Source organism: Malania oleifera, chromosome 5, assembly GCF_029873635.1.
Source record: "Malania oleifera isolate guangnan ecotype guangnan chromosome 5, ASM2987363v1, whole genome shotgun sequence".
NCBI classification, from domain to species: Eukaryota; Viridiplantae; Streptophyta; class Magnoliopsida; order Santalales; family Ximeniaceae; genus Malania; species Malania oleifera.
In genome coordinates, this window is record NC_080421.1 from 99271973 (window position 1) to 99293161 (window position 21189).

At 35.6% G+C, this 21189-nt stretch overlaps 1 protein-coding gene across 6 annotated transcripts in view; it reads left to right on the top strand.

The window, feature by feature from the left end:
• The first annotated feature begins 776 nt into the window (after nt 1-776).
• The window catches only part of LOC131155808 (bifunctional protein FolD 2), a 47044-nt gene continuing 26631 nt past the window's right edge, over nt 777-21189 (top strand). Inside the window, exons 1-7 of one of the 6 annotated variants that reach the window (XR_009136902.1) lie at nt 786-993; nt 1762-1945; nt 3025-3182; nt 4718-4930; nt 5603-5826; nt 17789-17942; nt 18054-19408. Coding sequence is in view for 5 of the 6 variants with exons in the window: in XM_058109235.1 (XP_057965218.1) it covers nt 874-993; nt 1762-1945; nt 3025-3182; nt 4718-4930; nt 5603-5826; nt 13658-13727 (969 nt within the window). In the remaining variant the exon portion in view is untranslated. Of the gene's footprint in view, nt 994-1761; nt 1946-3024; nt 3183-4717; nt 4931-5602; nt 5827-13657; nt 13883-17788; nt 17943-18053; nt 19409-20379; nt 20440-21189 lie in introns of those variants that run through there. The other 5 variants (XM_058109235.1, XM_058109234.1, XM_058109233.1 and 2 more) reach the window with 5 other exon arrangements.

Sequence of the window (21189 nt, forward strand, 5' to 3'; positions counted from 1 at the left end):
ATGTATACTCAAATTTACAGAAACAGTAGACGTAACTATGAATAATAGAAGTATTATGAATAGAAAATTTATAAAAACAGTTATGTTAAGTAACGTAAGTGTGAGCTATACTGTACAATATTTATACATGTTTCTTTCAGATTTGGTTATCCATGATATCTCTAAATCAGATTATTATAAATATATAACTCATTTGCCACACACTAGCGATAGCATATTTTGTCTTACTGAGCATTATCTCATCCTAATGATTTAATATTTTTCAGGTGATCCAGTTAGGCGAGCAAAATAGAATCGTAGATAGAGGGGGCTATAGTACTGCCCTATTTGAGGTTGAGTATTTTTGGGGAGATTATTGTTGTTTGACCCTAGTTCAGTTGGAGGTATTTTGGGGAATAATCGTGTATGTACAGCTTGAGAAATATTTTGACACTCTGGTATTGTAAATATATATATATATATATATATGGATATGTTTTTATGTATATAGCTTCTCGCTGCTTAGGTTGTTTATTGTAGCATAGTTTTCATAGATCCTATCTGAAACGAAACGAGATGTCAGTTGACTTATAATAATAGGTATCAGAACAATGAAATTTCACAGTTTATATGTAATAAAAAGAATTTTTATTAAATTTACAAATTTGACGAGAAAGTCATATGCTTTCATGGAAATTAACATTTAAAAAAAAATTTTAAAATGTTTTGCAACTAGATTATTTTTGACGGATTTCTGGAATTAAAAAATAAAAAAAATAAAAACAATAGAAGAGGTTATTCATCATCCCATTCGACAGTTCGTTCTCTCAGGAAGGAGACGGTCGCAAAGGAATTTGAGTTTTTTTGCATCTCTTCAGATCAAGAAATCTCGTTATGGCGTCGCCATCAGATCACCGTCGCGAAGCTACCATCATCGACGGCAAAGCCATTGCTCAAACCATCCGTTCTGAAATATCCTCTGAAGTTCGCCAACTCTCCCAGACTTACGGCAAGGTAACTACTTCTCTCCCTCTCTCTCTCTCTCTCTCTCTCACACACACACACACACACACACACACACACATGCTTGTGGAGTTCGTAAGCTGTTATTCCCTTAATTCGCGTCCAACCCCGTATAGCTGAGCATCTGGTCGTTATTTTCTGTATTAAATAGCTTGATGTTTGCTGAAATGCTTCATCTCTGGTGTCCTTACGTTCGAGTGCGTGTTTTATCAATTCCTGTGATGTAATTAACTTGGTCATATGCTTCGAAATTGAGATAATTGAAGAAACTTCCATGTTCACCACCCATATGTTTGGGAGCTTGGATTTGAGCTTGAAATTCAATCGGAATGCCTGAAATTCATACTCCCAAACACATAGTATAGCTTTTTCCCCAGTGAGTAATTATTGTTCTGGAGCTGATTAGCTTCGAGCAAGTCGGGTTTAAGTTCCTCTTGTAGGTACTGCTCGACTATGGGAGTCAAATTTTGGTCTTTGAACTGGATCCATATTAAACCTTAATCTGCTTGTTTGTAACCCCAATATCGAGTCTTCTATGATAAAACAATTTGGCACTTTATAGAATGTTGTCTCTATGGAGAGCGTACTTTTCTTTTATTAATTAGCTTTACTGGTCCATTGTGTGCGGTTAGCCATCTAGGGTTTTATTTTGTAGTGTACAATATGGAATTAGAAAGTCTTAAGATGGAGCATTCATTTTGGTGTCTTACTGCATATTTGGTAGTACGGTGTAATATTATTTTTGCTCTATCTGCTTAGGTCCCAGGACTGGCTGTTGTCATTGTAGGCAGCAGGAAGGATTCTCAAAGCTATGTACGTATGAAGAGAAAGGCATGTGCTGAAGTTGGGATTAAGTCCTTTGACATAGACTTTCCGCAGCAAGTAACTGAAGCAGAGGTGATCAGCAAGGTCCATGAGTTAAATGCACATCCTGATGTTCATGGTCAGTTGGCTATAAGTACAACTACTGTTGTATTTTTAATAGTTAAAGTGAATATTGGATGTTGAATGTTTTCCTTATTTTATTTGCATGCTTAGTTTCTAGAGCTTTGTTAAAGTGAAAAGCACTTAATTCATCTCCCAGATTTGTGCATTTGGTTAACAGTGTCTCATAGAAGGTGGAATTGGAACTTTTTTCATCTTTGGTATATGTGAGGGCTTCAGTCCCTTTTCTTGAACAGAGTGAGAAAGAATGGATATGATGTTAATTTGAGAAGCGCTAAAAGTGTATGTCACATGATCTATACATGCAAAGGAATTGATTTCTCTCTATTGTTTTTTTGTCAAAAAAAACAAAAAAAAAATCCTAAATAGAATGCAATATATATTGCAATGATCACTTTGTTCATGTTCATGGTAGTCACATACAATGTTCTCCATTTTTTTTTTTTAAAACATTATTCTAATTACAGAGTTCCACTTTTTGGATCTATATGCTTGGTGATAAAGAAAAAAAATGCTTTTAGAATGAGTATAGTTGAAATAAATATGGATGATTAGTTGAAAAAGAAAAAGATAGAATAAGAAAATTAATGCATATGTGAAAGTAATCGGTGGCATTAATTGAGGACTAGAGAAAATTGATTAGGATAGTTTGGACATTCCCTGTAGTGGGTGTAAAAAGGATTATAATAAACTCTAATTTCGCAGACGAGATATCCCTAAATCGAGTTCAATGGAGGAAGGGATCCATGTAGCTGGACACAAATAGTTAGGATGAAGGCTTTTGTTGTTGTTGGAACTATAAATATTTACCTATTATTTTCTGAACATAGAAGCATAAGAAAAGTAGCTATTACTCTTAGCTTGTTATATTCTGTTAGAATTAATTTTGTTTCCATGGTCTTCAGATTATCTATATACTTATGATACACTTGTGATGGAAATCATTAGCTGTGCAATCATGGTCTAGTGTTGGCAATATAGTTATATATACTTTGGTTCATTTGGTTCTCTGAAATCGGCATTTTCTCTTTATATTTGTTATTACAATGATAAAGACCATGTTTGCTGCATTGGCAGGTATACTGGTTCAGCTTCCTTTACCCAATCATATAAATGAAGAGAAAGTCTTAGGTGAGATTAGCATTGAGAAGGACGTAGATGGTTTCCATCCTTTGAACATTGGAAAGCTTGCCATGAAAGGAAGAGAATCTTTATTCCTTCCCTGCACCCCGAAGGTGATGTACTCAATCCTAGTTGGTACATGTGCTTTTCTTCCTTTTAAGAACCCATTATTTACACCATGTACAAACTTGCCCCAGACATTCACGAGGAAGCTATTGAGGCTTCAACATCTCACATTGTTCTATGGAATTATGAGAACTCACTTATACACACACACACACACTCTCATAAAAGCTTTCTATAGATACATGCTCAATTCTCGGTCAATAACTCATCAGGCAAGCTCATTATCTGTCCTGCTATTTGCTGTACTCTCACTCTCTAGGGCACCTCTTCTAACAAAGAATACTTTGAGGAGTACTTGAATTAGCAGCCACCAATATTGTCTCCATTCTCTTCTCTTTAGCAATTCCTACTCCAATTTTAATTACTTCTAGCTTACAAATCACGATGAATTGTGGATATTGGCTGTGTTGCAACAGCAACAGCGCAGGAACCTTATGTTTCCATGGCGATCGTAATCATACCACCAAATCCTAGATCCTTCCTTTGCTCTGTTAGATTTCAAAAGCCAATAACCTTCAGGAAATGGCTTCCATTGGCATGATATGATGTACTTGGTCCTTAACTCTATTGTAATACTCCAATTGCTTATAAATGCTTTATTTCAATTGGAATCCTTCTGAATTTATTTGTTTATTTTTTTAAATTTGCATTTTGATTCTCTGTTAATCTTCTGAATAACTCTTTCTTTATGAATAAAAGAATACCCTTTTAACATGTTATTCTTCTCTGTCCGCATATGGCAAACAGTTGCTGCTAGCCTGCTATGGTTGATCCATAATTACCGAAAAACTCTAACACCCTGGTGAACCACATATTGGTACAAACTTTTGAAACATGGTTCATTTTCATTCTGGAATGCAAAATATGACGATCCTAAGTTTTGATTCAACATTTTTCACATAACATATTTTTGTATTAGTTAAAGTGGAGAATTATCACATTGTAGTTCCATCCTAATTAATTATTTATGTATTTCACAGAAGAAAATCTTTTCTAAATTTTGAAACACTTCATCCTCCCCAAAATATACAAGTGCTTACATAGTTTTCACCAATATATCTGTGTGAGTGTACCCCTAACATTCCACATTTTAGAGAATGTGTCGTACCACAATCCTGTTCCCATTCCACGAACTGGATTGTTCCATGTTTTAGGTGACGTTGGGCTGATCTTTTGATGTCCAAGATAATATTCACTCCTTTGAAATGATTTTTAAGCTATGCTGTTTCTTTAGTCCAAGGCAGATCATCTTTGTATTAGTAGCGGAGCTTCAATATGTCTTCGAGATTAACCTTGTGCAAGTGCATTAAAAAAATGAGTGAGGCATATATATGTTTAATGTGATAAGGTTGTTTTTATGATCTTGTGAAACAAGCATCTCTTGCTTATCCAGATCTTTACTTAGGAACGATATCTAATCATGAATTTTTTTTTTTTTTAAATTTTAATATATAAAAATCCTTTTTAGAACTTTGGTTATGTTCTATATATAGTGATATTTCTGAATTAAGTATTTCAACAGGGATGTCTTGAACTTCTATCTCGAAGTGGCGTGACTGTAAAAGGAAAAAAGGCAGTTGTGGTAGGTCGAAGTAACATAGTTGGATTGCCAGTTTCTTTGCTACTTCTGAAAGCGGATGCCACAGTAACTATAGTGCACTCACGTACTCATGATCCTGAAAGCATTGTTCGTGAAGCAGACATCATTATTGCTGCAGCAGGACAGGCAATGATGGTAACTATAAATTACAGTGTTGTTTACTTCTGTTTCTTCTTGGTTGATTGCTACGTTAATCGTGGTCCTTATGTGTATATGTCCACTGAAACTGATTTGTTAGTTTAGTGCTTCTAGCTTTAATATGGCACAGCACGGTGATTATTTTTGAAAAAATCAGTCAACATTGGTGACAACAAACTAATTAGTCAATTCAAGAGAACAGTTTCTGGGTTTGGGGACTCAATTTTCCCTGAATTTGATCTGTTTAATTAACTGTTACATTGTACATTATACTTCTATCAGAAATCAGAAATGAGATTCATTCAAAAGATCAATTTTGATAAGAGGGATATGGGATTAGAAGATCTTCAAAGTGATTAGATTTATGTTTATCTGCAAGAACCTCTATTGCGAACCATCAAGCAGTGAAAATTGTTTATATATGCATCAAACGCATGACTGGCTTTTGTAAGCTTTGAACAATTGGCAAACAGGTAGCTCTGGGTGTTCATAGCCATCATAGCCACCACTTTTTGAGCAGCACCATTGCTTTTATAGCTTTACTATTTTTCCTATAAAATGAACAGCATTTATATATTATTATTTTAATGCCTTTTTCTGAGATCTGGTGGATGGTAAGGTTTGCTTATTTATTCATTCATTTTTTTTTTTCTTTTTTCCAATTTTTAGATAAAAGGCAGTTGGATCAAGCCTGGTGCTGCAGTTATTGATGTGGGAACAAATGTTGTTGATGATTCAAGTAGGAAATCTGGGTACAGACTTGTGGGGGACGTTGATTTTCAGGAAGCACGTCAAGTAGCTGGATGGATAACTCCTGTTCCAGGGGGTGTTGGTCCTATGACGGTTGCAATGCTGCTCAAGAACACCTTGGAGGGCGCCAAGCGTGTGATCAGGCAATAAGTCCCATCTTCCCTGTTTTGTTTATAGAATTTCATAATAAATTTTTGATAATTTTTTGTAGTCATTGCTATTTAATGGAATGCAGGCTGTACCTCCATATGTTTTAAAGTTGCATCCTGAATTTTGATTACATAAAGCTCTTATCAAGTCCTGGAATCACTGCAAAAATTTTAAATTACATGAAATTAAATTTCAAAAACAAATAATTTTGACTTATATGCCCATTCTTGTATTCATGTTGACAGGTGCTAGTTTATATGTTGTTTATGAACCAAATTGTATTCCAGATCTTAAAATTGCATATAAATTTTCTGATAAACTTTCATGGTTCTACTCAAATCTCAGACAGCTTCTTAGCACAAATTGAACCGTTGACTTTAGGATGATTCTATATTATAAATCTAAAGATTCCAACCAAATCTCCCAGTTAGATTCAGGCATCAATTTCAGGATGATATCTCATGATATGTTTGAAGATCTGTAACCCCATATTTCATGGGAAATTGCAGCTTAGAGCAGCTGGGGTTTGAGTTGCAAAGGTAAAAGGGAAATGAGGGAGCAAATGCAATTAGTCTCTGAGTGTGCATGTGGAGAGAATGGAACTGGAGTAAACCTGATTGTGTATATGAGCCAGACGTTGGGCTTGTACCTGGTAAAATTTGTGCCATCAAATTTCAATGAAGAAGTTCCAGGTGGTTGAGGGTAGAAACTTATCAGGTAATCCATGTTGGCTTACAACCATTCTAAAATTTTTTCCTTTGGAACTGGCATTGGTCCAGTGTGTAATGGGGGCGTAAAACTTTGGGACAAATCCTGGAACTAGGAAAGGTCTTTAAATGTTACTCTTCTTTGAGTGCTCCCCAAACACAAACATTAATTATTTGACATCCTGGCCAAGGGAGAGGAAGTTCATACTTGAACCCTTTGGTTGTCAAAATTGTGATTCAACTCATATAGTCACATCATTTTATGATTCAATTCTTCCCAATTGATTCAATGTGTATACAGAGTTGGAACCATGTGGGATTGACCTGAAATTGCTTGTCAGATTGTTGAGATTGTTAAACTCGCAATCTACGCATGATGTTCATGATCTCATCATTTACCCATTTAATGATGAGAATGAGGATGTCAGCAATGGGAAAATACAGGAGAAAGAGATGGTTCTGATGGGTTAAATGGCGATGTAAAGTTGAGATGATTGTGTGACCAGGGAGCTATATCAGCCTTGATCTTGATGGCAAATTGATCTGAAGATGAGATTTTGACTAAGGATAATGTTTTGCATTGGTGGCGCTAGTATAGCGCAGGAGTTTAGGTAGGTGGGTAGTGAAGGTTGAGACGTAGTAGAGTTGTACAAGTGGAGGGAGATATGACAGAAGGTAATAGGAATGACAAAAAAAAAGGAAAAGAATAAAGAGAAAAGGTCTTCAGTCAGTCCCAACTGCCAAATCTGGCTTGGTAATTTCTCTTACTGCATAAGGAAAAAGTGGCCTTTGTTTGATAATGTAATACATAGCTGCTAATGACTTCTGTGAATGAATTAGCTTGTGTGTGTCGTGAAGTTATTTTAATTAGTTTGTACAAATTTATTAGAATCATAGGTAGAAAAGTGATTGAAGAACCTTGCTGACCCCAAATCCTAGGAATTCAACATTGCTATCATTAAATGCTAAAATGTCTGAGAAAGGAGATCTCATCAATGTGGATGAGTGTTTTAGAGCTACGATCTCGTAGAGCACAAATGATCAAAGAGATGCTCTTTGAGGTTGGAGAAGTTCAAAGAAAGCAGAGAACAGGAAGTCATGGCTGTGATGGTTGATTTAATAGTGATGTTTGAGACGGTTCAGGTCTGGGTATTTGGGAGTTTCCTCCTTTCTTCTGAATCAAAGGCTACTGGCTCTGAGAATCCTGCATCTTGGATAAGGGCAACTCAATTTGGGACTGGGCTGCATAAGCTTTTTGAACAGCATGAAAGTAGTAATTTGAGTTTCTCTATTGTGGATGGTAGATGTTAATTTATGTAAAGTTGATGGTTCTTCCAGAGGGAATGCAGCCAGGGGTGCTAAAGGTGTCGATGATAGAAAGTGGGGTGATGAGTGGTGACGAGAATGAGTATAGTACTGGTTTTGGGTGCAATGATGGGTTATTATTGGGTGGGTTATCCTCACGGTATGGGTACAACATGATTCCCTTTTGGTTGAGCTTTCTCGTGCGTGTAAAACACCAACTATTGACTTGCAACAGGTCCATATTTTTAATGATGATTGAATATGTGATGTTGGAAAATGGTCGGCATGGATAAGGGGATGCAAAGTTTTGAAGATTACTCATTGTACTAGTAGTCAAGAAATCTCTTAGGTTGTCTTCTTCTTCTTCCTCCTCCTCCTCCTCCTCTTTTTAATACTAAGCTTAGGCATTAAAAAAGGACTCCAAAGAGGAGTCATCCAAGTTGTCTAGCTGTAATGCAACAGATTGTACCTAACTGCTTCTCCCTTACATTTGCACAGAAAATGCCTGTTAACTGCACGACACTCATCTAGTTGTCAATACTAGGGATTCTTTCCCAAGTGGCTTCCAGCATAAAAGTTCACGTTGTAAAGGGACCTTTTTTTCACTTGGCATTCCAAGGGAAATTAGCTGCGCCTGCCTTTCCATCACCTCTTTAATCTAAGAGCAGAAAGACTAAGGAGAAACTTTCGCTCTTTTGAGTGCACTCAAAACAGTATGTCTTCATCCCTCTGTTTCACCCATTGTTGTACTGCATCTTAACGAAAATCAAACAATCTTCCATTTCTGTCTTTCTAGAATTTCTCCTGAATCTTTACCCATCTCAACTTTTCTTCTTCCTTCATGTTAAGGTTGATCCATCAGCCCTTCTATGCCGGCCAAACTGTAAGGTCTTGGAGACTGACGTGCCACACAGAGCACAGCAAACATCATGTCAAGAATACACTAGTGTCCATCTCCAACAACAAAAGCTGCTACTGAGAAAACTCGTCCTACACTTTCTGTAAGGTGCTGCTTGGTTCGCCAGTCTAAGCTGCCCACTGGAACAACATTCCCGGGAATAGGGGGCAATGTTAATATTTTTGTTTGGGTCATGTTATAGGATTCTTGGGAATTTACACAGGATCATATATTTGGTTCAACTGGAGAATCCTATCAAGTTTTTCAATAAGATTATGAAAATATCCTTAACCCTTGTGTATAGTAATATATGAAGAATAGTCATATTTCATAATATAAGATGTTTATTTTAAAATTTTCATATTATAAAATTATGTTATTATATTATGCATTGTAGTATTATAATATTATATTATATTGTAATCAATTATGTTATTTTATTTTAAGATAGTAAGATTACATTTATCATAACGTAATATGATATTGTTTTATATTTTTATTATCATGATTAGTATGTTGTGTCATGACAATATATTATTATATCATTTTAAGAAAAAAATAGCAACAATGGATAACTAATTATATATTATATTATTTTATTTAATATTATATTTTTATGAAATAATAATATTATTATTTTTATTATAAAAGAAGAACTTCATTAATAGAATAAGAATATACATTTAGGAGAACAAGACATCTCCTTAAACAGTGTGGAAAATCCAGATAAAAAATACAAAGAAACAACCTAAAGACTTAAACACAAGAGAGAAAAATCAGCATGAACTAACACTCCAACACACATTAAAGCCAGTCGTGCTGAATATCAAAAAAGCTCACCCCCTTAAAATTCCCTTGTCCCACATACCAAAGAGAAGCCAAATAATATATCTTTTCCCAAACCAGCAACTGAGATGATTTCTTCCCTAGGAAAATGTGCGCATTATGCTCCACCCACAACCCAGAAGACTGCAAAAAAAGCACATTTCCAAAGTGCTGCCCTTTACTTTTTCCTGCCAAAGCTAGCAAAAGACACTGCCAAAAAATCCTCCACTGTCTTAGAACTCGCCCAACATTCGCCTAAAGTACCAAATAACTTATTCCAAACCCTCCAAGCATAGTCAGAATGAATGAACAAATGTGCTAATGATTCTGAACAATTAAAACAGAGAACTCAGATGTCTGGAGAGACAACCATCAAAGGTCTCCTAACCTGCAGTAAGTCATTGGTATTAATTCTCTCAAGCGCAACCAACCAGATAAAAGCCTTAATTTTATAGGGAGCTTTGTCCTTCCAAATAGAACTATGGAGAGGAAAAGATAAATTAGACCTATTCAAAGAATCACAAAAATATTTGCAAGAGTAAACCCCTAAAGGATCTAGAGACCAAGATTGCCTATCATCTTCTAAAGAAAAACGATAGTTATTCAACAAGACTAGCAAAGAGGATAGCTCTACATAATAATAATATTATTATTTCCAATTTTAATATAGGGGTTATTCATGTTCAACTGACCAATATGGTGGGGCATCTAGGGACAATTTTGTTCCAAAAAAATAGATGCCCATAGGTGAGCATGGGAATGTATGGTGCCCAGGAATCCTTCATTCCCAGGGAATGTTGGATTACTCTCACTGGGCCTTATGCTACTTTCTGGCCCCTAAATGCATTGGTAAGTGCTCCATTCCTAGTCCTTGATTGTTACAAGCCCATCTCATGCATATTCCTGCTAGACTCCACTTCATGGTTTTAAATAAAGGCCCCAACCGTTACATAACTTCCATTCCTAGTCCCTGATTGTTACAAGCCCATCTCATGCAGATTCCTGCTAGACTCCGTCCACATTCCAACATCCCCATATTTATTTCCAATCACATCTAAAAAATTTTCCTTTCCTTGGTAAATCTCCAAAGCTACTCGCCAAGAAGAGCTTTGTTCATCACTTGCATGGCTTGTAAAGAACCCCCAAATCTCCTGACTGGGCAAAGTCACAAATTTTCACAATGCCCCACCTCCCTCATCAAATGGTATTTAAAATAATGATCTTTTTCTCTACCTGAAAGAAATGAATACTTTCAACTTTCTGGCAGCTAGGCTGGGGATGGGAAAGATATAAGTGTGTGTGTAAATTAGATACATACTTTTAATCAGAGTCAACCTGCTCCCATTTGGATGTAATTTTACTTTCGATTCTGCCAGTTTTCACTCAAAACTTCCAATTGTCGGACTCTTTTTCCTTGTATTTTGCTCCTAGAAGCAGCCCTAGGTAAGAAATTGGAAGGGAGCCTTGACTACACCTCAAACTCAAAATATCGGTAAGACTACAAGCAGCTTCAAAAGCCAGAAGGCACTTCTGAAATTATGAATCTGTTCCTTCACTGCTCACAAAATATAATGGCATTGTCTGCAAACAACAGATAAGAAATTTTGACAACTTCCCCCTTAGCTTACCTAAAGCCCTGCCTTTTGCTCAGATTTTCTCTGCAGTTTATTAAACATCTCCTTAACCAAAAGAATCGTAAGGGGGGAAGGGGTCTCCTTGCCTCAAGTCTCAATGCTCTGGTAAGAAGAAAATCTCAGTCAAACTAGGTTGAAAATCTTACTGACCCCAAAACCCTACAGAAAACCTTATTGTAGAGCTGCACTGCCAGGTCCAAGATCTCCAATTCAAACTAAAGCCCATCCTCTCTAAAACATTCACAACAAATCCCCAGCGAGCTTTCTGTTTCAAACTTATAGTCACCGAACGGTCTCTTCTTTGATCCTTACATCAACTGTCTCATTGGCAAGAAGAGGTGCATCAATAATTTTTCTCCCCTCTAGATGCAGTTTGATTAATACCAACAACCCAACAAAATATATATATATATATATATAAAATAATGTTTCCTAATACTATGGCCACCATTTTGCTTGCTTACACCTGATTTACAAGCCTCCAATGCTTGAGATCCAAGGCCCCACTCTTCTTGGGGATCTGCATAACAAATGAACCATTTGGGCTGGTCACAAATTTCCTTGTAGAATAGAACTCCTTAAACCTAGCCATCACTTTTCCTTTAACTGTTCCTAATAGTGCTTGAGAAAAGGCAGCAGAATACATGTTAATACCTGGGTTTTATCCCCAGTAGGCTCTTTATGGGATCTTCTAGCCATCCTGTTGCTTCATTGCTCAGTCTCCACTTCAAAACCCTCCAATTGGGTATGAAATTAGCCTCTTCTTTGAATAGATTATAATAGTATATTTTCATAGAAGGCCTTGATTCCTTAGTTTATATCTCCCTCTTCAATTAACAGCTCCCCAGTAATTTCTACAGATTCAATGAAGTTAATCATCTTGTAAGCATTGCCCTCAGCATGGAAAATTAGTTTTTCATCTCCTCCTTTGGGCCACAGAGTTTTTTCTCCAAGAGATTTCCTTCATCTTTACTATCAGAGCCAAGTCCTCTCTCAGCTTCAACCCTTCTAACATACTCTTCTTCAATAAGCCCTCCTAACCTCATTTTGATCTAGCCTATTAACATCTGGCTGGATTGTGGAGGGTTGCATAAATGAATGCTTTGCATTATTTAATTCTGGTGGTCTTGATTCTCCTTAAAGCATGGGGTTTGTTGGGGGTGGTATAATGGGGTAATATATTGTATTATATTTGTCTCTGTGATATGTGCATCTTTTGTGTGTTGTGGTAGATCTGTTAGAGTTTGGCAATGTACTGAGTGTTTTATTGCATTAGCTTTTCATAAAAATTTTTCTTAGCAGGTTGGATGTGCTGGAGTGGCCTGTAACATGTTTAAATCTCCCTCTGTGGGTATTTTTGGTGCTACTTCTTTTTCGTACCCTGTTGTAGAGAGAGTAGCTAAGAGGTTAGGCGGGTGGAAGCATATTTCTTTTAAGGTGGGTTGCATTACAGTTATTCCAGCTTGTTTCTCTGGGCATTCTTATTTATTCTTTCATCTCTTTTTATGATCCCTGTTTGTGTGGCTGAGAGATTGGAGAAGTTTATGAGAGATTTTCTTTTGTTTGAGGTGTGAGGTGATCGAAAAGATCATTTAGTTAGTTGGGAGTTTGTGTGGAAGCCTAGATTTGAAGGAGAATTGGGGATGGAAGGTTTCATGTCAATTGTCAAAAAATCTCTTTTGTTTGTAAGTGGTTGTGATGTTTATATTTGGAAATTGTGTCTCTTTGATATAAAATTTATATCAAAGGGTCCTATATAAAGTGATCAAGAGAAAATATTGGCTCTCTAGGGTTTAGTGTGGGATTCTGGAATATTAAGGTTTTGGGTTGGGGCAGGTGGGTTGAATATCAACCATGCTTGTCCTCAGAAATGTCTCCCAGATCTATCTCATGTTTATTTCATTGACTTGCTAAATGTTGGGGGATGGCTCTAAAATCCAGTTGTGGGGGGATTGGGGGCAATTGGTTCCCTTCTGTGCTGCTTTTCCATTTTTTATTTATTTATTTTTATCATCCACCACCATTCATGATGCTTCTAATAGGGATTCATCACATCTGTGTTCTATGTTAAGCAGAGTAATTAGGCTATTGCTCATCTGTTTTTCTGCATTGCCCTTACGTTTGGAAGTTTTGTAATCTTCTTTTCGGTATTGTTGAGATTGGGTGTGTCCAAATTCTGTGGAGGAGTTGTTTCTTTTGAGCTTTTGTGGTTTAGAGTTTTGTGGGATTGTGCTTTGTTTGCCATGTTGTGTTGCATTTGGCTGGAAAGGAATTTAAGGATCTTTATGAATACTTCTTGTTCCCTTCATTTGCTTTTGGATAGAGAAATTTTTTTGTTTTGCTATGGTCTTCAGGGGCTAGTGGTTTTGCAATAGTTCCTGTATCTCATGTTCAGAGTTACTGAAGAGCTTTAATTTTCTGTGCTATCTTTGTTGTCTTTATTTTTTCTCTTTAGGTTTCTGTGGGCAGACTTCTTCTCTGGTGTCTTATCTATTCTCTCTTTCCTATTCACAAAATCTTCATAAAAACACGACTGTGTCAGCAGCATAATAGAGGATTATGGAGAGGGTTTTCAATGTGACAATAATGTAAGTGTAAACATAATTTCTGCAATTGTGGAGTGCATGATGACCCATTCAGAATGATAAAATTATCAATAAAACTGACTTCATCTTTTTTATTTTTATTTTATTTTATTTTATTTTTTTAAGAAGAAAGAGTTATCAAACATCTCCAAGAGAAAATGACTCTGCCAGCATCATAGAGGATCTGGGAGTGTATTTAATGTGACAGTAATATAAGTGTACAACATAATTTCTGCAATTGTGGAGTCCATGGAGGCCCATTCAGAATGCAGAAACGTGTCATTGGCCGCACAGTGACAGTCAGAATAGAGATTTTTTATGATCATGACTCATCATCCTAGCTTTCTTTATCATAAAAAGGAGGCAGGTTGCCCAGTGCACAGGGCTCTTGCCAACATGGAGTCTAGTTTGGGAAGAGGTGTTTTGATGTGTGTGATCCTACCTCTGCATGCAAAGTTCTTTATGTAGATAGGACCCATGGTGCCTATGTGTAATTGGACAACCTTGCCAACGTGCCAAGTTCCATTTTGGTCCTCTTTATCTTTTGCTAATTTTACAATTTTTTGTTCTTTTAAAGTAGGTAACATGTAGAAAATAGTTCTTGTTTCCCATACCAGTTTTTCAAAGATTACAAAAACTGTTAGCTAATTTTTCAGTTTTACAACATTTGTATAAAATAAATGGACAATAATAAAAAGTTTCGGCACTAGTTTCGGCACTATTTACTTGTGCAAATAATTCTATATTGTATTTCTAATTTTTTCAAATAATTACGAAAACGTCATCTTGTTTTCCAATTTTCTAAATTTATATAGGAAAAATGGAAAACATCTTTTTATTATTTTCTAAATTATAAATTATTGTCTTCTTACTTTGCATATGGGAGCATGAAATTTGGGTCTTGGACTTTGAATTATGTGGATTATATATTAGCTTTCTTACGAATTCACATAAACCCAAATCCAATCCCCAAAATCCATGATCCAAATACTACCTTTTATAATTTTTTGGAAAATTGGACAACAAGTTGTCTTTTTTTTGTGATTATTTTGAAATCTACAAATAAAAAATGAACTTTTTTTTTGCACAATTAAACAAAATCTTTATTCTTTTTTTACCTTTTTAATATGAATCTTGGAAAACTAAAAAATAGGAAATGGGAAGTGTTTTTCACAACTAAACGGGCCTGTAATTTCTCCATTACCTCCACATTCAATGGTAAAAAAAATGTTGGTTTAAGTTCAACATGATTGCTCTCTTACAATGCCATGAAATTTTTTGGAGCCGTTAGTCCTTAAGGTGGCTGTGTACAGCACTTCGCTAGGAAACTTGTACCGAAAACTCCGATCATTTGCTCAGTCTCTAGCTGTTCCGCTATTTACCGAAATATCTCTTTGTTTAATTAATTAATGTATGCTGAAAGAAGTTGAACCTCATAGCCTCTGCCCCTTTAGTTCATTGAACCTAAATCAAGCTTGAGGCATCACCAGATTTACGCAAGTATGTTCATGCAGCTTGTACTGGGCCCATTTCCTTTCTTGTAGTTATAGATTCCATTGTACTATTGAGAAGTCTTCAGTTACCCCATCCAAATCTTTGTGGCTATTGTTGGCATTTAATATTTGATTTTTATCCAGATAGTTGATAGTTCAGGATTCTATGTCTGCACTTTGTAACACATTGATTGTGTTAGATTTGAGTCAAATTGGGGATGGGTCCTTGCACTCCCAAACATAATAATGGCTTGCATGACTAGAGAGCTTATGGGTTTGTAAAGTGCATTAATAGCTTTGTAGTTTATTGATGTTTTAGCCCATTTTGCAAGGGTGAGGTTTTTGGTTCAAGTGTTCACCAATCAAATGATTTTAGCTGAAAGTCCCTGGATGATCACGTGTCAGGTTGATAACTCCCTCTACTCCTAAACATAAAAAGGTTTCAAAGCAGAGGCCCAAGGTTAGTTTCTTGTTGTTTTAATGAAAAAAGATTGTGTAGGATCGGGGGTGAGTATTTAGTTTAGTGGTAAAGGCTTGCTCTCATGTGGTTTTGAGGATGAGAGGTAATGAGTTTGAATTTCATGATGGTCATGCAACTGGATTTTACAATCATTGATTAGGCCTTTAACTCAGTACTACATGCTTGCTGCGATTCTCGTGGCTGCAGCCTTGCAATATTCCCCACTGCTCCACCCTGTGAATATATATGTGCAGATATGGGTGAGTAACATTTCAAAAAGAGTCACATGACCACAAAAACAAAAAGAAGAAAAATATTTGACCTCCTAGCCTGTTGAATTTGTGTTGATCTCTCTTTTGGGATTTTTCTAAACCCTGAATTTGAGTATTATCTCCTCATGTTTCAGAGAAATGTCTCGTCTCTCATGCTTTTGTCTCAAAATCTTCACTCTCTTTGTCTTGTTGTCCTTTGAGTTGGGATTGAAATTTGAACTTGGAATCACATTAAGAGTAAGTTGGTTGTTGAAGGCTCCCCCTATTAAAGTTGATTTTAGATTAATGATCACTGCACAATTAAATTATTGTGGATGTTAGCATAGAAATAATTTTATGCAAATGAAATTACTTTTACCCAGAATTAAGCTTCTCCAAATAGGTCCTTAGGCTAAGTGACAAAAGTTGAATGAGAGGGATTAAAAATAATGAATGGGTCAAATTAGTGTCAAAGATATTATTGGAAAATGCTAGTATTCATGCTCTTTTATGTGGGTTTTTTTTTTTTTTTTTAAAATTTTGATTAAAACATATTCAATGAGTTTTTACTTATTACAATTTTTTGGCATAAATGTATATTCCATTATTTTTTAAAAATAATTCAACTATATTATTAAATTTGCCGCTGCTAAAAGAAAATTCTGAGTTTGCCCCTGCTGCTAAGAGTCATGGTCCCAAGGTTATCTTCCTAGCATCTTCTTGGCATCGACTTTATGTGGATAGAATCATATGGTCATGCTTAGGGAGTGTTACCACAAATTGTTCTTGGCCATCTATCCTTCCTAGCTCTAGAAATCGGTAAACTGCTGAACATGCATTGGAATATAGTATAAACCAAAAGTAAGCATTGCATGGCTTAAAGTACTCTTAAGCCCCCATCTAAAACGTGTCTGCCATTCTCCAATCGAGTAGTTGAAACAAATTTTTGACTTGATTACGGATCTGTAGAAAATAAGTTTAATGTAATTTTTGATTTTCGTAACACCCTACAGGGTGATTGATTTCTTGTACCAAGGTTTGGCATCCCGTTGATGCCCTTTTAATGCATACCTTTTTACTGATAAAAGAAAACCTTGATTAAGAATCATATGGGGTTTAGAAACTCTACCATCTCAAGAGAAAACTAACACACAAACAAGCACATTTTCACACGCACACACACGCATCGACTTTTTAAACAGATATGATGCTTATTCATTTACCTAATCTATAGCCACATGATAGATTTGGTCTTGCTTAGAATTTCTAGTGTCATCTAAGATACTATTCACAGGAATTGTGGTCCCACTTGGTCATTAATCTTATCCAAAGATTTGATACCGGGAGAGAGAGAGTGAGAGTGAGAGAGAGCTCAAACTTGTGATTTGTTGGTCTTTGATGAAATAATTACACTGCCCTACATCCCTCCTGTCCTAGAACCTCCCTCCTCCAGTCACCTCAATTTTACTTTTACCATCTCCCTTTACAGCCTTACAGCCATAATACCGAAATCGGTAGTAAAAACAGGGGACAATGTCCTTCAACATTCAAATCCTTTTGACAAATTTTTAGCTAGGTCATGGGGTCATGAATGTGGCCTACCAGATTAAATTTCAATATTGAAAAGGCCATTGTTTATATTGATGGAAAAGCATTTAGCCCTTCAATTATCTAGATGCAACATCATCATAATTCTCATTGGAACAGATGAAGAATGAAGATGTAAAAATTGATGGACTATATGCTTTCACATCAATGTCCATATAGTGATTTATAATGCTTTCACTGTTTATGCAGACCCTTTTGAGCGGTTAATTTAGTTTTTCCCTCGAATTTCTCCTGTCCAAAAAACCCTCTTGGAAGTGGATATTACAGCTGCCTAGCACATCATGTGGTGGGGGAAGAGAGAAGGGACAAGGAAGAGTGGAACAAAATTCAAATCCATATTTGTGTGAGTGCTTTGAGCGATATCCACTCATTCTCTGGAAATCTATTTATCTTTGGAATTTTAGCATGTTCATAAGTTTATTTTGTACGTTTTCCTTTGAAATATTTTCTGCAGATTCTGGATCTGTTCAATCAAGATTCTTGGAGCTTGACCATTGAACAAGCATTAGAATAACCTAATGATATGGCCTGGATTTTGTGTGTTCAGCCAACTTTCAAGGTAGCTGGATGACCTTTGAGTTATAGGAAAATTCAGAGTTTTAAATCCTAATGTAAGTAGGGCTGGTGGATGGCGCATAGCTAGATACCACTTTATCTTCCTGCAATATACCGATCTTATCTGGAGTTTTGAACATATTCTGAATTGTCCACTCCCTTTTCTAATTTTTCCTTGGCTTTTGACTTGATGTGTGCCAAGGGTTTTGATTAGAAAAGGTGGAAAAGATGTTGAAAACTCCAGCATGAAACCTTTCCCTTTTTGCTTGACATGGTATTGTTGATGACAATGCCAGCATTTGTCTACCATTATGAGATTATCTTAGCCTAGTACGCCATAACTTCCTCTCAAAAATTTGTTTGTTCAATGTCTTTTTAGTCTAAAATCAGGAACCTCCCTTTACAATTGCTTTGAGAATCCATCATTTCATTTAATATGAAGGCCACTAAATGGGGAAAAATTGCATGCGCATGCTAGGGCATGCTGAAACAGTGTATCCCCTTAATGTACCTTTTATGATTAATGAGTGAGGGCATGACTGCACAAAATTTCAAACTGGTGGGAAACACCAAATTAGAGAAAGTTGACATAGACCCCTGGAAAATTTGATCCCTACACAAATATCTCTGTGATAATGGCCGACTGCTGCCTGCCCCATTGGACCATCACAAAAAAAATGTCATGCTTTCTCATAAAAACCTGCATAAACCACAAGCCATCCATCCTAAGATGTCAATTTCATTTTATTTTATTTTCTTTGGCTGGGAGTCATCACAATATATTGTTGCTAGGTAGAGGATGTTGAATTGTAAAGTCATTTCTAGCATTCAAAGTATAACATAGAGACTGTACTATTCATATGTGGCTGTACAATTTATATGGTGACTGCACTATTCATTTGGTGGCTGCATAAGTGGTGGCTACTTAAGTCTATAAAGGTGGCTGCAGAAAGGAGAATTCAATAAAGGTGAGCAGTACTCTCTATTATAAATAAAGATGCCTACTAGGAGTTCCAATTCATCTCAAGTATCTCCAACTCCAGCTTAAAAGAAAGATAAATCAAGTACTCTCCTAAAAAAGTGTCCTTGTTGTAGCCTATAGTTTCTAGTGAGATTTGTGTACTCCTTATTCAAGAGAGAGGTATCGTTATTTTCCTCTTGTAATTAGAGAGAAGTTGTATTATTATTTTTTAGTGGATTCCTTGTACTCTTGCTCATGATTTTTCCCTTAATTTGTTTGGGGCTTTTTCATATAAATCTTGGTGTTAATTCCTATTTTCTCATTTCTTATTTTAGCTGTGTGATACTGTTCTTACCCATTCAATTTCCTAACAGTTGTATTAGAGCCTTGGGTTACGACCTTTGGATTGGGGTTACTATTCACAATTACTATTCACACATGTCATCGGATACTTTTACAGTATTGTGAACGTATATGAGATTTGTTCAAGTATACAGTTCCATTCATTTACGATATTGTTCATGTATACGGTATTGATCACGGTGAAAAAATGGGAGCCAATTTAGTGGAGGAGCAGATCTTATCTATTACAATGGTATCAAAGTGCGAAATTGAGAAGTTCAATGGACGTAATTTTTCTCTTTGGAAATTGAAGATGAAGGCTGTCCTGAGAAATGACGATTGCTTAGCGGCAATTGGAGACAGACCATGTAGTAACCTGAAAAATTAGAAATGATTAAAATAAATAGGAAAAAAAATAATAAATAAACAAATAAAAGGAATAGTGTGAAAAAAATAATAAAAAAATATGAAATAAAATGGAATTAGATTAATTATTAATTAATTAATTAGTTAAATATTATTTAATTGAAGGTGCCATTGGGAAACCGAAGGTGCCGTTGGATTCTTAGCTCCGCCATCGACATATTTATTGGAGCGAATTTGTCGTGGGAGCTACGTAGACACCATTCCTGGGATAAGACAAAATTTCCCTAATTTCTCAATTTCTCTTTAAATCTGTCGCTAAATCGACGATCGGGCACCACCATGTGATCTTAGTTGCGATTGTCGTCATTTTGGCGTGAGTAAATTTTCAATTTGGGTTTTCTAAACTTCATTCCAAAGCGAGAGTGAGATTTAAGGAATTAAGTAAATTGGTTGTATTTGAGGGTATAACTATTTTTTTGGAATTTAAGACTCTAAGAAATATTAAAATATTATTTTATTTAGGGTTAATTTAATGGAGTTAAAATTTTTGATTTAGGGTTCGGGTGAGCGCCACAGACATCTTTCGGGATCCTGCCGACGTAGTTCAGGAAGTCAGGTAAGAGAAAATTATATATTAAATCAGATTTTATGAAATAAAAGATAATGAATTATGTTATACTTTTGTATATGTTTTGGTATAGGTTTTAAAAGACCAACCATGTAAATTATGTTTTCTGAGCTTAAGATCGCTTATTTAGTTATGTATATGTGAAAATAAACTGATGAAAGTGAAAGATATTTTCTGAAAAATTATGTAAGAAATGGAAATTATATTTTCAGTATTCAAATGCTAAATGTGAGTTAACTTATTTTACAAGAAATATGTATAAATTTTATTACTAAATTGTGTGACATGAGTAAATGTAAGTTTTGTCCAAATATATGTTAAATGTATGAGATGAAGACTAAGTAAGTAAAACATTAAGAATGAAATATGATATGAACCATGTTGCTTGTGTATGTTAATGAAACTACGTAAATGTATGACAACTAAAAGTCGTGTTAGAAGATTCTAGCATTTCTATGTGGACTAATTGATGACAACTAAAGAGCAGCTGTAGTACGAATGAATGAAATGAAAATGGAATGAAATGACAATGAAACGAAATGTGAAATGTGAACGATGAAAATGGAAAGAGTCACTTAAAGTGAAATGTAATGTAATGTTAAAGTTATGAACATGAACAGATGTGAATGGTTTAATAATGATAGAAAGAATAATGTATTATGATATTAGAAGTATTTATGCTAATAAAACATGTTACGTTTGGACGAGGCAAACTCTTTGCCTGAGGGCTTGCTAAAA